Source organism: Chiloscyllium punctatum, chromosome 49, assembly GCF_047496795.1.
Source record: "Chiloscyllium punctatum isolate Juve2018m chromosome 49, sChiPun1.3, whole genome shotgun sequence".
NCBI classification, from domain to species: Eukaryota; Metazoa; Chordata; class Chondrichthyes; order Orectolobiformes; family Hemiscylliidae; genus Chiloscyllium; species Chiloscyllium punctatum.
In genome coordinates this window covers 18,109,000-18,132,111 of record NC_092787.1, presented here as the reverse complement: position 1 = coordinate 18,132,111, position 23,112 = coordinate 18,109,000, and the positions used below count along the sequence as shown (strand labels likewise).

The 23,112-nt window shown below is 42.1% G+C and overlaps 1 protein-coding gene across 5 annotated transcripts in view; it reads left to right on the top strand.

The window, feature by feature from the left end:
* Positions 1–9,404: 9,404 nt before the first annotated feature.
* Positions 9,405–23,112, top strand: part of fpgs (folylpolyglutamate synthase) — a 42,857-nt gene continuing 29,149 nt past the window's right edge. For 3 of the 5 annotated variants that reach the window (XM_072565661.1, XM_072565659.1, XM_072565658.1), the window contains exons 1-4: positions 9,406–9,702; positions 16,026–16,160; positions 16,794–16,847; positions 17,781–17,845. In XM_072565661.1, the coding sequence (XP_072421762.1) occupies positions 9,439–9,702; positions 16,026–16,160; positions 16,794–16,847; positions 17,781–17,845 (518 nt within the window). In that variant the 5' untranslated portion in view covers positions 9,406–9,438. Of the gene's footprint in view, positions 9,703–16,025; positions 16,161–16,793; positions 16,848–17,780; positions 17,846–23,112 lie in introns of all 5 variants that reach the window. The other 2 variants (XM_072565662.1, XM_072565660.1) reach the window with 2 other exon arrangements.

Below are 23,112 nucleotides of genomic sequence, written 5' to 3'. Positions count from 1 at the left end.
AAAATAACAAACCACGGATATTTTGGTTCTTATTTGCTCTGCTTATCATGTAGACTGATACTTCCTGTAGAAATAATGCATAATAGAACAATCATCAGTCTTTAATTGCTCTTCAGCACTGAAATATGTATTGCACTTTTTCTTGGAGGTACTGAATATTATTTAATGGAGAAAGCTACAGATCAGAGATTTGAGAGTCTTCAACTGTGATTCATGAAAAGTTAGGATTGAAGTTCAGTGGGTAATTGAATGTTGGCCTTTTTCAAAGGAAATGGAGTATAAAAGTAGTGAAGTTTTGCTTAAGTTACACAGGCTCCTTGATAGATCAAACTGGAATGCAGTGAACAATTTTGGGCTCCTTATCTAACGAAACATACAATGGCATTGGAGGTAGTCCAGAGAAGGTTCACTAGGCTGGTACCAGAGATGGGTACACTATTTTACGAGGAGAGGTTAAGTAGAGAGGTTTTGAAGATCCAAGATGGCGACAGTCTGCGTGGTCTGCTGTGCTGGACTCTGTGCCATACCCCTGGGCAAGTTGGACTTTTACCCCTCCCTTATCAATCAAACCCAGGAGAAAAACAAGTATTAATTTAAACTTGCTGACTATTTGGAGCTGCTGAAATCGTGTGGGACAGCTTTAAGGCCAGGATGAAGTCAAATAAAGGAAAAGGGGCCTAAAGGAGTAGACCAGACAGGGCACTCCCCTACTGCATCAGGGGTGCCTGTAGTCAGTATTCAAACTCCTGGGGTGGCCCCTTTAGATCCAGCAGGACAGCAGCATTTACTCTTGGGAGTTTGCCAAACTCCGAGAGTGGATTCAAGCAGCACTTGAGCCATTATCTGCCATGCTAAAAAAGCATGAACAGGAAATCCAGCTGCTGGATGGAAGAATGGAGGCAGTGGAGGAGAGGACCGCAGCATCTGAGATCGTAGCAGAGGTCTTGGGAGGAAGAATCCGAATGCTGGAAGACCGGGAAAATCCGACGACCTGGAAAGTAAAAGGAAAAACTTGAGGTTTGTGGGTCTCTTGGAACGCGAGGAAGGCGTGGACCTCGTCGGCTTTTTGCAGGGGTGGCTCCCGAAGTTCTTGGAGTTGGAGTCGACCCTGGTAAGCGTGCAACAGGATCACCGGACCACAATTCGCAGGTCCGAGCCAGACCCGTGCCCCCACACGGTCCTAGTGCAGCTCCTGTAATATAAAGAAAAACAATTAATAGTTGAAACAAGAAGACTGGGAAGAAATTCACAAGCTTTAATGTACAAAGGCTCAAAGATAATGTTTTTTCAGGACTTTTATAGGAGTTCTAATTAAGAAGAGAAGGGCATTTGATGGTGTCAAGAAAGAATTAAGGGACCTGAATATTCAATGCTTCTTGGGTACCAGGCTGTGTTGTGTTTCGCCCATTGGTGGGGTGGGGGAGGTGCGGGGGTTAGTGGCGGCGGTGATATATAACTTTGACTCCGCAGAAAAGGCGAAGGACTTTGAAGTCTTTGAATTGAAGGGTCTGAGTCAGGGTGGGAGGGGAGGGGGCATCATTGTGGACAGTGGTATGAGTGTTTTTATTACTCCTTTTTTACTTCCCTCTCCCTCTTTCCTTTTTGTGGTTATTGATTTTATATGTACAGTTTTGTGGTAAAATTGGAATAATTTTAAATATTGGTTGGTTGCGTATTATCTAGGGCTCCGTTTATTTTAACTGCTGTCCTTTTGGGTTTGTATTGGGGGTGGCTATATCTGTGGTTAAGATGAGTGGAAGGGGGGATGAACATCCATTGTTAGCTTTCAGAATGTAAATAACAGGTTTTCCTCACTTCTGAATTGCCTGGGGTTAGGGCACAGCCTCAGCTAGATGGCGTTAAGATGGTAGTAAGGATTGGGAGGGGTGCCCCCTTTGGGCAAGGGGAAGATCTCGAGTGAGTTAGGGGTTATTAGGATGTTTGGTTAGTTAAGTGTAGTTTTTTTACAGTTGTAGTTGTTTTTATAGGAATAGTTTTTAGATCTCAGAGTTGATATCTTTGTAGCTCATCACACCTCAGATAAGCCCCCCTCTCCTTAGAAACCACGGGCTGCCATGGACAATGCATGGCTAGTGATTTGTTCAGATGGTGCACCCTGAATGTAAAAGCCATTCTCCTATTAAAAGAAAGAAGGTCTTATCAAGCCTTAGGAAGGAAAGCGTGGACATTGGACATTGCCCTTCTGCAAGAGACGCATCTAACTGATAAGGAGCATCTGAAACTGCAGCAGGGGGTTATGACGGGGTATTTTTCTCATCCTTCAGCTCTAAGAATACAGGAGTGACTATATTGATAATAAGGAACCTCCCTTTCCAGGTAACTGAGCAGATTAAGGATGAACATAGACAGTTTATCATTCTTAAAGCCCTATTACATGGACAAGAGTAAGGTGCTTTGAATGTATATTGGCCCCTGGTGCACCCTATTAAATTTCTAATTGATGCAGAGGCTAAATTAATGAATCTTGGGATATACCGTACGATTATTGGAGGGGATTTTAATTGCCTAATAGATCCAGAGATTGACAGGGTGTCAAAAGGCCTGGCAGGTATGCCTGCACAGTCTAAACAGTTGGTGGACATGTGTGATGAGTTGAGACCAGTGGGTGTGTGGAGTTACCAACACCCTACTGGAAGAGACATCGCGTTCTATTCCAACTCACACAAGTCCCATATGCGAATTGATATGTTTTTTATGCCAACTGATGGTTTGGGAATATAGCTGTTTTGGATCATGCACCAGTGTATTTAGTTGTTAAAATCCAGGGTAGTGGAATGGGTGCATGTCACTGGTGCGTGGATCCATTTTTGTTAGGGGATAGCAAATTTGTTGAGTATATTACAAGAGAGTTCAGGGCCTTTTGGGATATCAACTTGGGTATGGCTAGTAATCCGGCAATACTCTGGAAGGCCACTAAGGCACATTTATGAGGTCTGATCATTTCATAGTCGACGACTAGAAAGAGGCAGAGGCAGGAGCAGCAACGGATGCTGGAGGTTTTGAGAAAACATAATAGGCTGTCATTGGTTAAGCTTCAGCAGGTCACAGCTCTCTGGGCTGCCCTTGACTCAATGCACACACAAGTGACTAAAAAAGAGGTCTCCTTTACCAAATAAAGATTGTTTGAATTTGGAGATAAGCCTGGTAGATATCTGGCTTATTTGACTAAGGGGGAAAAAAGCTTCCGATTCTATTACGTCTGTTAGGGATAAGGCTGGTATGATTACCCGTGAATTGAAGAAGGTCAATGTTAGGTTGAGGGAATACTTTGCAGAGCTATATCGGTTGGAGGGGAGTGAACACAGTACAATGGGAATGCAGTCCTCTTTTGAAAATCTGGACTTCCCCAATATAAATATGGAACAGGCTTCCCTTTTGAATGCGCCTATAACGGTACAGGAAGTGCAGGGAGCAATATGACACCTCCAGGGTGGCAAAGCACTGGGGCCAGATGGATTCCCAACTGAATTCTATGAAGAATTCATAAACAGGTTAGTGGAGCCACTTCTGGGGATGTATAACTATTCTTATACACAAGATTGTCTGCACCTTCTAATATCTCCTTCATTTTAAAGAAAGGGAAAGACCCTGAAGAATGTGCTTCATATAGACCAATTTCGCTGTTGAATGTAGATTTTAAAATTCTATCCAAGATGCTGGCTCTGAGGTTGGAGAAGGTCCTGCATATATTATAAAAGAAGACCAGACAGGTTTTGTTAAGGGCCATAGCTCCTCCAACAAAATCAGGAGAGTACTGAACACAGTGCAGGTATGCCAGCAAAGATTGATTCCGGGTTTGGTGGTCTCCCTAGACGCAGAAAAGGCATTTGATCGGATAGAATGGGCATATCTATTTGAGATTCTAGAGTGCTTTGGTTTGGGGAGGGATCCTTTGCAAAATGGGTAGCAGAACTGTATAATTATCCTAAGGTGGCAGTCATTACAAACGGTATTAAGTCAAATAATTTTGATATTGGAAGAGGTAGTCGACGGGTGTCCTTTATCACCGCCGTTATTTACCTTGGCGATTGAACCGTTAGCCAAAGTTATCAGGAGGGATCCTGAAATAGTAGCGCCAAAGATGGGAATGGGGGAGCATAAGATCACCCTATATGCTGATGGCATCCTTTTATATTTGGCCAATCCAGTGAAGTCTGTTGCTCGATTGATTTGAACAATTAACTCATATGGTGGTTTCTCTGGTAACAGGATCAATTTTGCAATACCGGAAGCCATGCCGGTACGGGGATTAGTGGAGGTGCCTAATCTGAAGGATGGAGTGTAATTCCCATTTAGATGGTCGTCCAAAGGTTTTTTGTATGTGGGAATTTTTATTACCCCTTCCTTCCACCAGCTATATAAAGCTAACGATGTACAACAACTAAAGAGGATAAAATAGGATTTGCAGCAGTGGGAGGGGTTATCGTTATCATGGTTGGGCCAAATAGCCCTGATTAAAATGAATGTTCTTCCTTGACTGCTGCACCCCATGAGAATGCTCCTGTTGTTGTTACCTAGACAAATGTTACGGAGGCTCACTGGTTGGCTAAGGTCCTTTATTTGATGCCACAGGCATCCTGTAATTAACTTCACTAAATTGCAGCTTTCGCAGGGTGAGGGAGGGGTGGATCTTCTGGATTTAAAGAAATACCAAATAAGTGCCCTGTGAACATATGTTGGTGACTGGGTACGGGGGAATTTGGAGTCGATTTGGCTTGATATTGAAACATCGCAGTCGAGATGTCCTTTAATGAATTAATTATTCATGGACAAGATGAAATCTGTAACCCAGCAGTGTAAAAGTCCAGTTTATTAAATATGGTGAAAGCCTGGCGGATAATGAGGCAAGAAGAGGGCAATTGGTCTAAGACTTTGCCATTTACCCCGTTGGTGGGAGCCCAAGGATTTAAACCTGGAACAGTGGGCTCCGGTTTTAAGGCATGGGAGAATAAGGGAATCTTCTGTCTGGAAGATTTAATCGAGGAAGAGTTCCCAATGTCATTTAGTCAGTTAAGTCAGAAATATGGATTGTCTAATAGGCACCTTTTCTGGATACTTCCAGATAAGGGACTATATACAGATTAAGACCACTCTCCTGGTCCAATATTACAAATCAGACGTGGAGAAAAGAGTTCTCTGGTGTATGGGTGCTCTTTCACTTAGTACTTTTATATCACTTACAGAAAGGTTGCGCCCTGGAGAACATGGAAGGACTCTGTAGGATGTGGAATCAAGAGTTAGAAGAGGATATTTCATCGGAGGTGTAAGGAAAATCTCAGTATGTAACAGAGCGCAGGCCATGCAATTGAAGATCTTACACAGGATCATATAGCACCAGGGAGGCAAGCTAAGTTCAAGCGAGGAGCGTCATTACGATGTCCCAAATGTAAAATTAGTATAGGCACACTCACATACTGCTACTGGTCTTGTAAGATCCAGAGATACTGGAATGCTATAGTAAGGGAGCTAAAGGACATCCTGGGGATTGAAATTAACGTTGATCCGGTAATTCTTCTTTTGGGGTTGCCAAATTTGCCCTCTCTGGGGGAACACGGGAAGATATTGTATAACATTCTTGCCCACTGTGAATTGGATGCCAGAAAAACCACCAGGTCTTATGGGATGGCGTAGGCTGGTGATGGAGTATCTCCCCCAGGACTACCTCACAAATATGGTGCACCACAAAATGTGATGGCCCTTTTTAAATTATATTGACGCTGACTTATCAGCAATATTAACTAGACCTGTGGTATAGCTGTGGGAATCTGTATGGGTGCCTGTGGGGCCCCGGGAAGAGGAGACTGGGGGAAAAAGAATACAGGTACTGTAGATGGTGCTTTCAGGAGTGGGAGCCTCAGTGGAGGTGTAATTAGTGAGATATTATCTAATTTGTTAGTTGAATTTAGTTTAAGTTAGTATTTATTTAATATGTTTGTAGTTTGGTTTAAGTTAAGTAGATATGTTTGTTCTGGTTGAATAGTAGGTCATTCATTAACAATAGTACTGTGTTATGGCTTTGTTGTACTGCCTTTTTTTGTTGTGATGGTGTTTTTTTTTCTTGTATATAAATGTTTTATAAAAGATTTAGAAAAGTTTTCAATAAAATTATTTATTAAAAAAATGTAGCCAGGTTTACGGTGAGAGGGGAAAGATTTAAAAAGGACCTGAGGGGTAGATTTTTCACGCAGAGGGTGGTACACTTATGAGTTAGCAGAGGAAATGGTGGAGGTTGGTACAATTACAACATTTAAAAGGCATATGAATAGGAAGGGTTTAGAGGGATTATGGGACAAACAGGACTAGGTCATATTGGGGTGTTTGGTCAGCGTGGATGAGTTTGACCAAAGAGTTTGTTTCCATGTTCTATTAAGAGGAAAGAGGTGACTTTGTTGAAACATATATACAAAATTCTTTCGGGGACTTGACAGGGTAGATGGAAATATTTCCACTATGGGAATCTAGGATCAGAGGGCATAATCTCTGAGTAAAAGACCCATGAGGAGGAATTTCTTCTCAGGGTAAAGAATCTGTGGGATTCTTTACCACAGAGCTTTGTTGAGCCTGGGTTGTTAGGTATATTCAAGACTGAAATTTATTTGCAATCAGTATGGGAATTGAGGGTTATAGGGAAAAGGCAGGAATGTTGAGTTGAAGATGATCAGATTGATCACAATTTCATTGAATGTCTGGGCAGATTCAATGGGCTGAATGGCCTACTTCTGCTCCTGCATTTTACAGTTCTTCTAAAACAATAGATGGGAAGTAAAGCACAATTAAAGTTTGAAAATAAATGTAAATGTTTGGTGGATGTTGCGATGGGGAAAGGGTTGGAATTGTTTTTGGAAACTGATTATCTGAAGTTGATTTGTGGATCAAGTAGTTTTTGATCTGTGTTGAGTGAAGTTGCCCTATGTATTTCAATACGCTCCAACAAACTTCTGAATAGGCTTGATATTCAAATTAAGCATTTAAATATTATTTAAATGCAGCACAGAGGGATTTGGGGTCCTTGTACAGTAAATCACAAAATTAGTATCCAAGTTCAGTGGGTTATATGGAAGGCAACTGGAATGTTTGTCTTTTATACTTAATTCCCTTTGAAATAAAGTAATTCAGGGAGGTTTTGCTATACAAGGCACTAATCAGACCATGCTTAGAATAGTATAAAGAGTTTTTTGATCCCTTAATTAAGGAAGGATATACTAGAAACAAAAATGGAAATGGCTGGAAAAGCTCAGTGGGTCATGCAGCATCTGTAATGAGAAATCAGAATTAATGTTTTGGGTCCAGTAATCCTTCCACAGAACTGATGGTAGCTAGGAAAATGTTTTTTTTAATGCAGAAGATAGGGTGGGGCGAGAGGGTAAGAAGTAAATGATAGAGTCCAAAGAGAGAGAACAGTCGGACAGAGTAAGGAGTGTATAATGGTCAGCATAGGAGAACGAATATCTGCTGATAGGGACGATTAGTGGCTAATAATGGGTAATTTGTATCACCATGTGACAACAAGGTCTGATGTATGAGGGTTGGGATAAGGACATGGGAGAAGTTGCCTCAAGCCCTAAAACTGTTGAACTCAATATTGAGACCAGAAGGCTGTGGAGTTCCCAAGCGGGGACTGAGATGCTATTCTTATAGCTTGCACTGAGCTTTGCTGAAGGGCTGCAGCAAGCCTGAGACACAGATGTTGGCTAGGGATGTGTTGAAGTGGCAGGCAACTGGACGCTCAGGGTTTTTTTTCACTGACAGAACTTAGATTGGGTGACAGATTTCCAGAACCTATGCTTTGTTTCCCCAACATAGAAGAGACTATATTGTGAACAGCGAATGCAATAGGTTCAGTTGAATGAAGGAGAAAGTGAGGACTGCAGATGCTGGAGATCAGAGGTGAAAATTGTGGCACTGGAAAAGCATAGGTCAGGCAGCATCTGAGGAGCAGGAGAATTGATATTTTGGGCATAAGCCCTTCAGGAATAAGGGCGGAAAAAGACTGAGAAGTAAATGGGAAGGTAGCTGGGAGGATGATAGGTAGATGCAGGTGGGGGGTGATGGTGATCGGTTGGAGCAGAGGGTGGAAGCAGATTGTTGGGAAGGAAGATGGATAAGTGGGACAGTTCAAAGGATGTTGCAAGTTGGGGGTGTTGGATCTGGGATAAGGTGGGGGAGAGGGAGACGAGGAAACTGGTGAAATCGAAGTTGATGCGTGAGGTTGGAGGGTCCCAAGCTGGAAGATGTGACATTCCTCCTCCAGGCATCAGGTGACTAGGATTTAGCAGTAGAGGAGGCCCAGGACTTGCATGTCCTTGTGGAATGGGAGGGGGAGTTGAAGTGGTCAGCCACAGGACGGTGAGGTTGTTTGGTGCATGTGTCCCAGAGATGTTCTCTGAAATGTTCTGCAAGTTGGCCTTCTGTAGAGGAGACCACATCAAGAGCAACAGACACAGTAAATAAGGTGTTTGGATGTGCAGGAAAATCTCTGCCGGATGTGTAAGGATCCTTTGGGGCCTTGGATGGAGGTGAGGAGGGAGGTGTGGGCTCTTGCAATGGAAAGGGAAGGTGCCAAAAATGGAGGGTGGGTTGGTGGGGTGCATGAATCTAATGAGGGAGTCGTGGAGGGAATAGTCTGTACAGAATGCTGAAAGGGGTGGGGAGGGAAATATCTCTGGTGGTGGGGTCTAACTGTAGATGGCGGAGGATGATGCGCTGTATCCGGAGATTGGTTGGTTGGGGGGGAGGTGTTTGGTTTATCCTTTTGTGGTGGGAGAGGTGGGGTTGAAGGACGGAGGTGTGGGAAGTGGAGGAGATGTGCTGAAGGGCATTGTTGACCATGTAAGCATAGAAATTGTGGTCCTTGAAGTAGAAGGCCATCTGGGATGTTCTGGAGTGGAATTGTGCCTCCTGGGAGCAGATACAGTGGCGGAATTAGAAGTAAGGGAAAGCATTTTTAAGGGAGTTGGAGTTGGGGGTGGGGATGGGTTGGGAGGTGTTATAGTCCAGATAGCTGTGGGAGTCAGTGGGTTTGAAGTAGATGTCAGTGTTGAGTTGGAGAGGTCCAAGAAGGGGATGGAGGTGTCCGAGATGGTCCAGGTGAACTTGAAGTCAGGGTGGAAGGTATTCGGGAAGTTGATGAAATATTCAACTTCCTCATGGGAGCATGAGGTGGCGCTGATACAGTCATCAGTACTGATCAAATGAAGTGCAGGCAAAGCACTGCTTCACTTCGAAGGTGTGCTTTGCCCTTTGATACTGAGGAATGAACAAAGGGGAGATATCATAAATTAAAATGTGTGATGTTCACTCTGAATGTGGGGTTGGAGTTTTGCTTGGCAAAGATATTAAGGGATGGGGGAATAATACATTAGGCTGAAGAGACTGAACCCGCCCTTCTTACTAAGGCTGCAGTTGCCAGTATAAAAGATGACGTCCCTCGACAGTCACTGCCAGGAGGTCAGAGGTGAGAGTTGGCGGTGCAGCCACGTGTGTCTCGGTGTCATGATGGCTCGGCTGCCGCGCGCTGTGCCGGCGGCCTGGTTAAAGGTTCACAGGAGCCTGCAGAGTGGAGTCGAGGGCAAAGGGGCGGGACACGGAGCGAATGCAGGCGCCTGGTGGTGGAGACGGAGGAGAAGCTACAACACGGCGCCGACGAAAGCGGCTCTGCGCCTCCCCAGGATGGAGTACCAGGTAGAAACGGGGCTGGAGCGGCCGGGGGGTTGTTCACGGCGGGGCTTGGGGGTCAGAGGCAGCCCCCGCTGGACGGCCCGCCGGCACCTTCCCGCGCTTTTCCTAGCGCCGGTTACGCTGGCTGGTTTGAACGGCTCGAGACACGGAGTCTGGCCACTCGCTTGGGACTTGACAGCGTGCATGGGGATGGCCGCTCGGACACTGGAGGTTTAAGTTTATTCTCCCTCCAGCCTAACTGTTTCAGGAAGGTCGTCCGGCTTTTCTCACACTCTATCCTCAGCTTCAGACCATTTGGGGAATTTGTCCCGCGAATCAGGATTCCCTTTCCTCGGTGTCACTGACAGCTGGGTGGAAAGAAGATCTTCCAAAAGCATTGCCGCATCAAGTTTAAAATTGCTGTAAAGTTGGCTATTTTTTTCCCTCCTGAGGGTCGGATTAAATGTTTCTGGTTTAGAGTTACTTTCTTTCTACTTTCATACTGTGGGCGAAACGCTAACAGACTTGCCCTTGCTAATCCGATCACTTTCCTCACCCAAGAAGGAAATGAATGACAGATTTTGTACAGTGTTTTGCCAATCTACTGGGAGAGATTAGATTAGATTATTTACAGTGTGGAAACAGGCCCTTCGGCCCAACAAGTCCACACTGACCCTCCGAACAGCAGCCCACCCAGACCCATTCCCCGACATCCACTCCTTCACCTAACATTACGGGCAATTTAGCATGGCCGATTCATTTAACCTGCACATCTTTGGACTGTGGGAGGAAACCGGAGGGAACCCACACAGACACGGGGAGAATGTGCAAACTCCACACAGACAGGGGTCGCCTGAGGCGGGAACTGAACCCGGGTCTCTGGCGCTGTGAGGCAACAGTTCTAGGAGTAAATAAGAAACATAACCAAATTCCTAAAGGTAGCTGAACACGTAGGGGGAAGGTGAAGCATTCATGAGTTTGGGAATTAATATTTTATTCGACTGTTTCCTGCCGCATTGGAATTTCTATTTTCAGAAACAAGTCTGCATGCAAAACCAAATCACGTTTGTAAAGCGCGAATAGGTGCTAAACTAAACAAAGAATGATCAGGAAGGGTGAATGAAAACAGAAATTGCTGGAGGACCTCAGCAGATCTGGTAGTATCTGTGGAAAGAAAGCAGAGTTGATGATTCAGGTCCATTTGTCCTCTTCACAGAACCTGTTTCTCCAGAATGTTTTGTTCTTTCAGCTTTCTAGTGTGCACAGTTCTTCACTTTTTTTAAGTATTAGTGAAAAACTTGGTTGGTTTTGAGACTACTGTGTGGGTATTGAACAGCTGTGACTCTGATATATAAAGATGTGTAAGTAAAGATGTCTCTGAAAGGAGAATGTGGAGGAGCAAAGCTATGGAGCATTGAAGTTCACAGGCATGTTTGGGAATAACATTACTGAAGGAGCAGTGACAATGTGGAACTCGCTATCATGAAGATTACTTGAAATGAGTAGTACAAATGAATTTTTGGGGAAACAGGATAAATGAGAGAGGGAAAGAAACAGAAGAAAATGTTGATCAGGTCAAATAGGAGGCTTATGGAAGATGAACATATTGAGCTGAATGGTGTGTTTCATTGCTCAGTTCTACAAATCAGTCAGCAGTTACTGGTGTTTACTGTGCAAGAGGAGTGGAACATTGAACAGCTTCCAGATGGAAATGTAAATGTTTGGTAACAGGTTAAACCTGATACATATACTAAGTTAATGATAGAATGAATACAGTCCAAGGGTCTCTTGCAAAACTACATAAATAAAAAGCATTGGCTCCACACCAACTGTTGGGTAATGAAAAATGTGAGTTGCTTTGAAAAGATTGGTTATTGTTGTAGCTGCTACTGGTTCCAGAATTGTTGGCTGCCTTGTAGTCACTTTGCACCTGTACGAACCAAGGTATCTGATGTGCATACTTTACAAGATAGATCATCAGATGGCAGTCGCAAGTGGATACTTCCCTGATTTCTCTTAATTCCATCTCCCAACTAGTGTGATCCCCTATTCCAAGTTAATTAACAATTAAAACTGGGAGCTGCCTGGTTTGTGAGTTGGCATCAAAGCTCTAAGGGAATAAATCTTTGGTAAATCAAAAATTATGTAAGTTATACATGACTAACCTCCAGATTTTGATTTCATTTTGCATTCTCTGGTTGAGACCTTCCTCTGAAACTGCAAGTGCATGATAGGACTGTATTGATAGCTGCGTCAACCTATACATGCTTTTAATATGCCCTTTCACGCCAACACCACCAGTAAGTTCCCCTCCAAATTATCTGCCATCCTGTTTTGGAATTACATCACCAATCTTTTTTTCAAAACTATAAATTTTTAATAAAAATATCTCTCTAGACACGCTGTAACTACAGCAGTTCAGTTCTATATACAGGATATGAAGGAACAAAACAAGATTGACAGGTCCAGCAAACAAACCAAAGGTGTATCTTATTCATACAAGACTGTGTTTATGTATGTTTGAGCCTCTGGGAGGGTGGGATAACTCCATCAATTACCAATAAACTTTGATAGAAAGATCTTAGACGGTGATGTTTCCCCATTGCGCCTTGGTGGCAGTTGCCCCATGTTTTAGTGGGTCCCATAGCATGTAGTCCTGGACCTTGGAATGAGCCCTTATGCAACAGTCGGCTGGGGGTCATCTCATTGCTCTGGAAGACCAACAAGTTTTGGGCACCAATCCATCACTTCTGTCATAAAATCCTGGAACTGAATTGTACATGTACGTGTGTGTGCCTAGAGGGCATTCACGGATGGGCAAAAAATGCTGTGTTGGCCAGCAACACCCATGTCCCAAGAATGAATGTTCAAGTTACCCTGTGCAACTCCCCACGTAGTTGGTCAATGATACTGCCCTGTACGTGATGGTTTGTAAACAAGTATAGCAACTCCCTCAATGTTTCAGTAATTGGTCTAAAGGTGCTTTTCAAACAGGTTTGATGCATGATCTATACTGAAATAGTTCAATCACATTGGATTGATTATTGTAGGATACTGCCTATGTCAAAAACCTGGGCTAGAAGGGTGTGAAAATCGTTGGCAGTTCAGCCTCCTGTGATTTTTCTGTTAATTGTGCTCATGACCTGTATGGTTGAACATCTGCTAGAGCTCAAAGTTTTAGGCTGAGCAGGCAGGATGAGCATTTGAATGAAGCATTCGAGGGTAGATGGGATCCACAGAATAGATCCCAGCAAGACTTAGATCCTTTCATTGTGAGACAACAATTGACATCAGGGCTCACCTTGGCTTAACTTTGCACCAAATTATTTTGCCTTAGAAAGGTTTTTTGAATTGATATAGGGAAAGTCATTATTGGGAAAGATAAATCCTGTTTCTCTACATTAACCCAGCACCTCTGCTAATATACTATAGATAGCACTAGAGAAGAGCATTCCAGAGAAACATTTGAAACCTTATGGTTGGAATCTGATTGGCAAGATTGGGTGGTTCTGGATATCCAGGAGTGTGTTACACACTGAAAGCAAATCTTTAGGTTCAGATTACATTATTGTAAGGACTGATATTCCCTCTGGTATTACATTACTGTTATAGAGAACCCTCACTGATAGGTGAATGTGTGCTCGTGTTGTCACTGGAAATATTTGGGGCAAAGTGCACAGAAATCTCATTACATTTGATTGCACTTCATTTGTTGAAATCAGTGATCTAGTCTCTTGCATTTCACAGCCAGCTCCCAACTTCCTATATGTCTGATTTATTCTGCTTTTAACTTGGGCAGCATGGTGGCTAAGTGATTAATACTGCTGCCTCACAACATCAGGGACCCGGGTTTGATTCCAGCCTTGGGTGACTTTCTGTGTGGAGTTTGCACATTCTCTCCATATTTACATGGGTTTCCTCCCACAGTCCACAGATGGGCAGGTTAGGTGAATTGGCCATAGTGTCCAGTGATATGTAGTCTTGGTGCATTCGTCAGACGAAATGTAGAGTCATAAGGTAGGGGAATAGTTGATGTGGACTTGTTGGGCCAAATGGCCTGTTTCCACACTGTAGGGATTCTATGATTGAGAAGCTCCCTATAAAACAATCACCAGAAGCCCCCATGACAGGCTGATAATTTGGACAGGTTCATGGATAGGAAAGGTATAGAGGGATGTGGGCCCAATGCAGGCAAATTGGACGAGTTCAGTTCAGGAAACCAGGTTGGCATGGACGAATTGGACGAAGGGTACATTTTGTGCTGTATGACTGTAAATATCACTACACTTTGCTCCAACCCACTTTAAATGACAAAACCTACAATTGTATGGATAGATCGTAGTATAAAAGTTTGATGCTTCGAGAATTTTACCATGTGTTTAGGACTGTTTGCTATAGCCATTTCTTTTAAATACGTTCAAGGGTTGGGAACGTAACTGGCTGGACCAGCATTTACTGTCCATCCCTAATCTCCCTGGCCCTTTACTTCTAACTGGAATATTTGGATAACAAGGACACCTGCGTCAGACTCCTATTTATTGACTTTAGCTTCGTCTTCAATGCCATAATTCCAACAAAACACATCTCAGAACTCCAAGATTTATGGCTCTGCTCCTCAATTCTGCGACCTGACTTCTTGACCAGCAGACTGCAATCAAGAAGGAGAGGTGAAGACGATACCTCCACAATAATCCTCTGCACCAGTGTCCCCAAACCTGCGTACTCAACCCCTTGCTGTACTCCTCATACACTTAGAGCTGAATTGGACCACACAGTCCTAACACCTTTTACATATTTGCTAATGATACCACCATAGTGGTTTGGAACTCAAACACAATGAGACAGAGTACAGGAAAGGAGATAGCTTAGTTTAAGAATAACAACATCTCCCTCAATGTCAGCAAAACAAAGAAGCTGTTCATCAACTTCAGGAAGTGGAGTGAAGGAGATGCCCTTGTCCGTGTCAATGGTGTTGTGATGGAGGTGGTTGAGAACTTCAAGTTCCAAGGAGTAAATATCAATGATCTAGCCTGGTCCATCCATGTCGATATAATTGTCAAGCACACCAAAGCCGTAACTTCCTCTGAAGGCTAAGGAAATTTGGCATTTCCACAATAACTCTTACCAACTTTTTACAGTTGCACCATAGAAACCGCCCTATCTGGATGCATCACAGCTTAGTATGGCAAGCACTTTGCCCAAGACCACAAGAAATTATAGAGAATTGTGAACACAACCCAGTCCATCACAAAAACCAGCCTTCCTTCCATTGACTCAGTCTATAGTTCCTGCTGCCTCAGGTAAGCAGCCAGCATAATCAAAGAGGAGAAAGTGAGGACTGTGGATGCTGGACATCAGAGTCAAAGAGCGTGATGCTGGAAAAGCACAGCCAGTCAGGCAGCTTCCGAAGAACAGGAGAGTCGTTGTTTTGAGCAGAAGCTCTTCATCAGTAACATAATCAAATACCCCTCCCACCTCTGTCTCTTCCACTCTTTCTTTGCGCTGAAGATGTAAAGGTTTTTGAAACCATGTAGTAACAGACTTAAGAACAGCCTCTTCGCCTCTGTTGTCAGATTAATGGATAGACCTCTCCATATATTAGAGTTGATCTTTCTCTGCACCTTCTCTGTAGCTGTAACAGTATATTCTGCATTCTGTTCTATTATACTGATGTACTTATTGTAGGATATAATCTGTCTGGTTTACATGCAAAACAATACTTTTCACTATATCTCAGTACATGTGACAATAATAAATCAAATCAGTTGCTCATCGGGTGGTTAAGAATCAGTCACATTGATGTGTATCTGGAGTCACATGTAGGCTAGATTTAAGTCATAATGGCAGTTTCCTTTCCTAAAGGACGTTAGTGAACCAGATGGATTTTGTTGACCATTGACAATGGATTTATGGACTCTTAATTCCAGAATTATTGAATTCAAATTCCATCATCGACCATGGCAGGATTCAAATCCAGGTCCCCAGAACTTTACCTGAGTCTCTGGCTTAACAGTGTTAATGCCATTAGGTTGTCACCTCTCTTGATTTGTTTTAGGGTCAGTATTTGACTGTTGCTTGTAACTTTTTGATTGAAGCAGTGCCAAGTCACCCTTCTTGTTCAGTAATGAGTGACAAAGGAGAATCCTTGCAGTAAGGATCCTGCAGTGTGCTCCCTCTGTCTTGCCTTTCCAGAGGGCACTCCAGCCCTCATGTCTTTTTGTCATATAAGAGGAACATTTTTATGTTTTCAGGCTGGAGAGAAAGTTGCACTGAATTAGCTTCAGTACTCTATGGTATTGTTAAGTTGATTATTTTTGAATATTTAGTTATCTCATGTTTGATTCCAGGATGCAATAATGGCACTTAACACTCTTCAGACCAATGCCAGCACCCTGGAGCAGATCCGACGGGAACAGCAGCTTGGCCGAACAAAGGGTACTCTGGAAGCAATGAAATCCTTTGTTCACCGAGCTGGAATGAAGGTAAAGGATAGAGTTTTCATTGGTTGACTAGGGAGAAATCGGGCAGTATGCCTCATCAAGCATCCAGACAAATGACTGATTTCGAGTGAAGGTGTCTACTTGACTCATTGTCTTGTGATTCAGGAGATTTATCAGTTGGACTTATGACATTCATTCTGGTGAGTTTACCAGTGACAGTGACCAAAGAACAAGACATGTAATGGACTAAAGACAGTAAAACTGATATGCTTGCCATGATATGAGGCAACAAGGACTTAACAGCTATTTTCATTGGCAATGAGCAGCTCAACAAGAGGATGTCAATCAAGGGCTTTTGCTTTTGAGCACTGCTCACGTTACACTTGCTGAAAAAGATGGAGGTGTGGGCACTATGTGGATAGTTAAGTTGCCATTGGCTCACTCTCCGTATTCACATACACAGGCTGGCAATTTCAGGGATATCCCAATGGTAGAGGGATATGTGTGACTGAGCCTGTAGTTAACACTTTCAGTGCAGCGGAGAGGGAGGGGAAGTAGAATGAAGGGTGACAAGGGCGCTGCCATTCTAACAGATTCTCACCAGAAGTTTTCCACAATTGATACTGTTGTTAGAAGCCATGTTTATCAATCAATCTTTTCTTTTGTCTTTGGTAGATTGAGGACTTTGATCAGCTTGCCATCATTCATGTGACCGGAACAAAAGGCAAGGTCAGTATCTGACTTAAATCCATCATAAGGACAGGTGCGGCTGTAAATATTTCATTGCGCTGTGCTGATTTTCTTTTTACACTGTCTGTGGGTTTTACACCTGTTGATGCTATGGAGCTCCAGGTTGAAGATTGTTCCTGGATTTCCATCTCATAAGCATTCATGGTCTTGTGAAGGGGCATAGTGGTGAAACTTTGGACTTCTGGAGAAAGAAGTGGCCAGGGAAGGGGTTGGCACTGCCCTAGGTTCCTCAACCAAAATGACCTACTGATGAGTGGGAACCACAGGAATTTGGAAGTTGCTGCAGTGTTGACATCTAGGTGGATTATCTGCAACATGAGAAGTGGGGTCCGTTATGTTGTAAAATTTGACAATTGAAATCATTTTCTTACAAAATGTTGGAATAGATCACTTTCCTTTTGCGACATAGGAAATGTTGAGATGGTGCATTTGAGGACAGGAGAGGGAGAGGATGGAATTATTATGAATTCTTCAGCATTGGTCAACAGTGTGAAGGTATCAAGTGTCAGCAATCATCACTGTTTGTTGATCACTGGAGTCTATTATTAAAGTGTTGTTCATGGCCTCAACATGTCAAAAGTATTTTACGGCCAACAAATTACTTTTGGAGACTGAGTTGCTATTGTTTAGGAGGCAAGCACAACAGCCAATTTGTGCAAAACAAGCTCTTATTAACAGCCTGGAGATCTATCTTTCCCTGCATCCTTCATAAAGTATCATTGGATTCTGAAGTGTTATTGGTTAAATCTTTAAGAAAGACTAGTGACAAAGTCTAATCTAACAATTTTTGCTGGTATTAAATGGGTTCTTTTGCAGACCAGCATTTATCCTAAATGTATGTTTGAGTGGTTTTCTTTGCCCATTCAGTTTTAATGACCATCTTTTGAATAGTGTTGTTTTTGCTCATTTTAGGGTTCAACATGTGCATTTTGTGAAAAGATATTGCATGAATATGGACTAAAGACTGGTTTCTATAGGTAAGATGCAGAATCCTTCTGTGTGTGTCTTACACCAAGCCACTGGGTGATGAGGAGAGTTTATGTTGTATCATTTGGGGTTTTTATGTCAGATTGTTGTTCAGCATTGTCACCCCTACCCCACAGATTGACCAGATAAGCAGTTACTCTCTTCGACCTCTGCTTGAATGCAGATCTTTGGTTCTGGATTACCACTGTGGGATATATCTTAAAATGTCATCTCATTCCTGCATATTGCATGAGACTTAACAGATGATTGATTACTATTCCAAACTTTGTTAGTTTTATGAATAGTAAGGGAAATTGAACAGATTATGGCACAAGCAGTAAATTTACAACAGCACTTTATTGTACTTTTTAATGTAGAAGTTAAAACCATTCATGTTCCTTGGAAATCTGGAAACAACACATACTTTTCCTCTTGTACTTGCTTTATTCCTAAGAACTTAGAATGAGAGGCAATCTCATTGAAGCACAGAAAATATAAAGGGTTAAATGAGGTAGATCCTGGGAGAATGATTCCCCTGGCTGGTAAGTCAAGAGCAATGGATCATATTTTCAGGATTAGGACTCATCTCTTTGGGACTGAGGTGAGCAATCTCTCACCTAAAAAGTTGTGGATCTTTCAAATTTTGTAGCCCAGAACAGGTAGATTATCTGTTATCATGTCTATTCAAAGCAGAGATTGAAAAATGTTGGATATTAAGCTCATGACACAGAGAATGTAGCTAAAGTAGATGATGAACTAATATTTTATTGATTTCTCTTGGAAGGGCCAAATGCCATATACCAACTCTTATCTCTGATGTTCCAAGCTGCCTCTGCATGGTCATAATATTTATTTGTCCTATCATGCCATTGGCTGCAGACAGGGCTAAATGGCAGAGGTTGACCCAGATCTAGCTGCTGACTTAATTGAATATTTCCAAACCATGATAGATAATATTTATTAGGAAAGTGTATCAAAGATATCATGGAATCGTAGAATAAAGGAAGGTAAATGGAGTTGAGGTGCAGATTACCTATGAAATAATTGAATCATGGAATAAGTTTAATAGACTGAATGGTATACTCCATCTCCCTTGATCTTAGAAACCATTTCAAATCTTCTTATAATCTATTGTAACAAAGGATTAAAAACGTATTGTTGATTTTGACATTAGGTGACCAGATTTAGAATGATTTTTATCCACTCAAAAGTACCTGCCTCTGACAAAATGGTTCAAACATATTTTATGCCTATCTTCCTGATACTTACTTTAAATAGCAAATGGATCAAATTGAAATAGTGTTGATTATGGAGGACTCAGTGGTCATACTGGCAAATCCTTTGAATGTCAAGGGGTGATAGTTACATTCTCTCTCTTTGGAGATGTAATTGCCTGGCACTTGCATAACATTAATGCGCTTTGCCACTTAACCACTTCAAGCCCAAATATTATTAAGACATTGCTGTCCATGGATCTGCTTCAATAATCTGAAAAGTTTTGAATGGTGCTGAATGTGCAATTATCAGCGAATATCTCCACTTCTGAATTCATGATGGAAGGAAGGCTTTTGGTGAAGCAGCTGAAGATTAGTTGATCTAGGACACTTTCTTGAGAAACTTCTGCAGTGATATCCTGGGACTGAGATGACTGACCTCTAGTCAGTGGGGACTTTGCTTTTGACTTGCATGGACTTCCATTTTACAAGAGCTCCTAGTCCCAGTCTGTAAAATGCTGCCTTGATGTCAAGTGCAGTCACTTTAACTTTGCCTTTGGAATGCAGAATGTTTGGATCAAGTCTGTAATGATGTACAGAGGTGAGTGATCTATAGTAGGTTGCAGCTGAATAAATGCTGCTTGATAGAATCTATCATTTTGCTGATGATCGAGAGTAGACAGGTGAGGAGGGAAGTGGATAGATTGGATTTTTTCTTTTTGTGGCAATTTTTCACCTTTTATTGGTTAGATGCCAATGTTATAAGCTGTGCTGGAACAGCTTGACTGGATGCAGATATTTCTGGAATACATCTTCAACATAGTGCAGATATTATTGGGGTCTCTAACTGTTTAAAAGCTGGTGTGTTCAGTATTACTTTGATGCGTGGAGTGATTTGATTTTGCTGAAGACTTGCATCTTTAGAGCTTTTAGGAGCTGGCTGAGATAAATCATCCATCTACTTGGACTTCAGGCTGAAAATGGTTGCAAGTGCTTCGGGTGGTGTGTCTTTTGCACTGATGTGCTAGGCTCTCCTTACACTGACCATGGGACTATAAGTGGAGTCTCTATCTCTGTCATCTTCAACTGTCCACAATCAAATGTGGGAGGCATGCAGAGTTTTAATCAGATTGTTTGGTTCATTAATTGATTTGCACTATCTATGGGATGCTCTTCTGTTGTTTATTTGTATGTGGTCTTTGTTGTGCTTTCACCAGGTTGGTTGCTCATTTGATTAAGCCTGATGCTGCACCAAAACGCTGTTCTACACTTCTTCGTACCCAGGTTGATCTCCGAGCTTGATGCCAGGAGATATTAAGACCTTGATGTTAAGCAAAAATAATGAAAATATTAATTCAAGGTACTCAATCGGGTTCTATAATTATGTTCTTCAGAATTGAGTCTGAAGAATGATCACCAGACTGGAAACTGGAAACTTTAACTCTGTTCTCTCACCCCAGAGGCTGCCAGACCTACTGAATTTCTCCAGCATTTACTGTTTTTTGTTTCAGATTTCCAATGTTTGTAGTTCTTTGATTTATTTTAGTACCTAATGTGGTCTACTTGTGCCTTGTAGATGGTAGGCATGCTTTGGGGAGACAGGAGCTGAGTTACTTACTACAGAATCCTTAGCCTCTAACCTGCTCTTCTAGCCACAATATTTATATGGCTAGTCCAGTTTGGTTTCTGATCTCAGATAACCCAGGATGTTCATAGTGGGGAATTCAGTTATGGGTAATGCCTTTGAATGTTAAAGGGTGATGATAAGATTCTCTTTTGTTGGAGATGATAGTTGACTGCGATGCTGCTTCAGTTATTTTATCTGTGTGTGACCTTTTATGGTCTCACCAGGTTTGCACCTTATTTTTGGGTATGCCTGATGCTGCATCTAGAGCACACTTCCATACTTATTGAACCAAGGTTGATTTCCTGGTTTGATGCCATGACAGACTGTGCAGTGTTTGGGTACAGTTGTGCTACTGATGACCCATGGATGCTTGCTTGTGACCCTTACAGTACAGTACAAAGCTAGAGCTTTGAGCTACGGGACCTCATTTAGCATAGCCATATAATGTGATAAAATTTGTCCTCAGTGTGAAGACATGATATTGCCATGGTCACTTCTACCTACACCATCATGGTCATCAACAGGCAGATTTTAACATTCATGCTAGTTCTTTCGCATGTGTAGATTTGGTTTGGCAGTCATGTTCTTTAGGACCTGGCCATTAGTGATGAACATTGAAGTCTACCACTAATAATGCATTCTATATCTTCGATTCCCTCAGTACTGCTTCTAAATGATGTTCAACATGGAGGAGTACTGAATAATCAACTGAGTGATGATCAACAGGAGATTTCCTTGTTAATTTTTGATCTAATGTCATGAGACTTAATTGGTAACAGTCAATGTTGAGTTTTTCTTGAGCCACTCCTTCCTGACTATGCCACATGGCTACTATCTATGACACGGTAAATGTATTGCTAGTGGGAGAACATATACCTAGGGATAGTAATGATCTTTATATGATTTTGAATATAGCTACGTCAGCCTGTTATTTTGCTGTTCTTTTGGACAGCTCACCCAGCTTTGGTACCTGATGTTGGTGAGAAAAATTCATCTATCTGGTTTTAGTACTATTGGACTTCTCTGTAGTGGGTCAGTACAACTGAGTGGCTTGTTGGGAATCACTGGGTAGTTTAAGAGCCAATCTTCTTAATGTGAGCCTATAGTCACATCAAAACTGGTTTGGACAGGGATGGCAGATTTCCTTTTCTAAAAGACATATAGAATCAGATGAATTTTGTGACAATCTGAGTTTTGTGGGCGTACTTCTGAAGTGTACTTTTAATTCCAGATTATTTAATTCAATTAGTTTAGTTCATTTTAAATTACCCTGCTGCCGTGATGGGATTTGAACTCATGGCTGTGGCATATTAGTTTCAAGACTCTGAATTACTAGTTCAGTAACATAACCACAATGGTACTATTTTCTCCATATCATTTTTTTTCCTAACCTTAAAAAGGAAAACGATGCTCATCATTGTACAACAGCTAATTATGTCATGAACTAATTATGTTGGGAGTCTGAAACTTTCCTTGCAACATCCTTATACAGTCATGGATTTGGGGCTAGTTTTCTAATACCAGTGTGTTTCTAGACAAATGGAGAATTGTGTTGCCCGTGGCTCCAGTTGATTTGAAAAATGGATTCTTTCCACTTTGTTATGGATGATGGAATCTCACAACTGAAGCTTTATCAGGAGTTTTCTGGTATTAAACTGTACTGTAAGGGTCACAAGCAAGTAATTAAGCACAATGTTGTTTTAAAAAAAACTTTTTTTTCCCTGTATCTTTGCTTTTTTTCATTCTTTACTTTTTTGCCCTCTTTCTCTCCTCCTCATTATATTTTTCTATTTGTCCTTTCACCCTTCTATGATAAGTGGATGAAGTACTCTGTTTTTAATACTTTCATTTTATCCATCCTTCTCATTCCTCTCTCTTGTCTTTCTCTGCACACTAGCTTTCTGTTCAAATCTCTACTTGTCCTTTCCCTTCCTATATAGAGTCATACAGCATGAAAAACAAACCCTTCAGTCCAACCAGTCCATGCCAACCATGTTCTCAAACCAAACGAGTCCCACTTGCCTGCATTTGGCCCTTATCCCTCCAAACCTTTCCTATTCATGCACTTATCCAAATGTATTAAGGTTTTCATGAAGATCTGTAGCTCGGCTAGTGGATGAGGTAGTTGGTTAGCTTGCTGAGCTGCTGGATTATCGTGCAGATGTTTCATTACCATGCTGGTTAACATTATCAGTGCGACTTTTGTGAACTGCTATTGTTCTGTCCCGCTTGGTTTTTATGCGGCCCGGTCTATTGGAATGAGTATCACTTCCAGGTCTTCTCTGCAGCGGTTTGTACACTGGGTCCCATCATCTTCGTCCACCGCCTGTCCAACAGATAGCGCCAAGCAGGCACTGTACTTACCAACACATTGGCTACCTTACTGTATGTGAAGAACATATCAGAATTAACTACCAGGCTGTTATGACCACTTGGT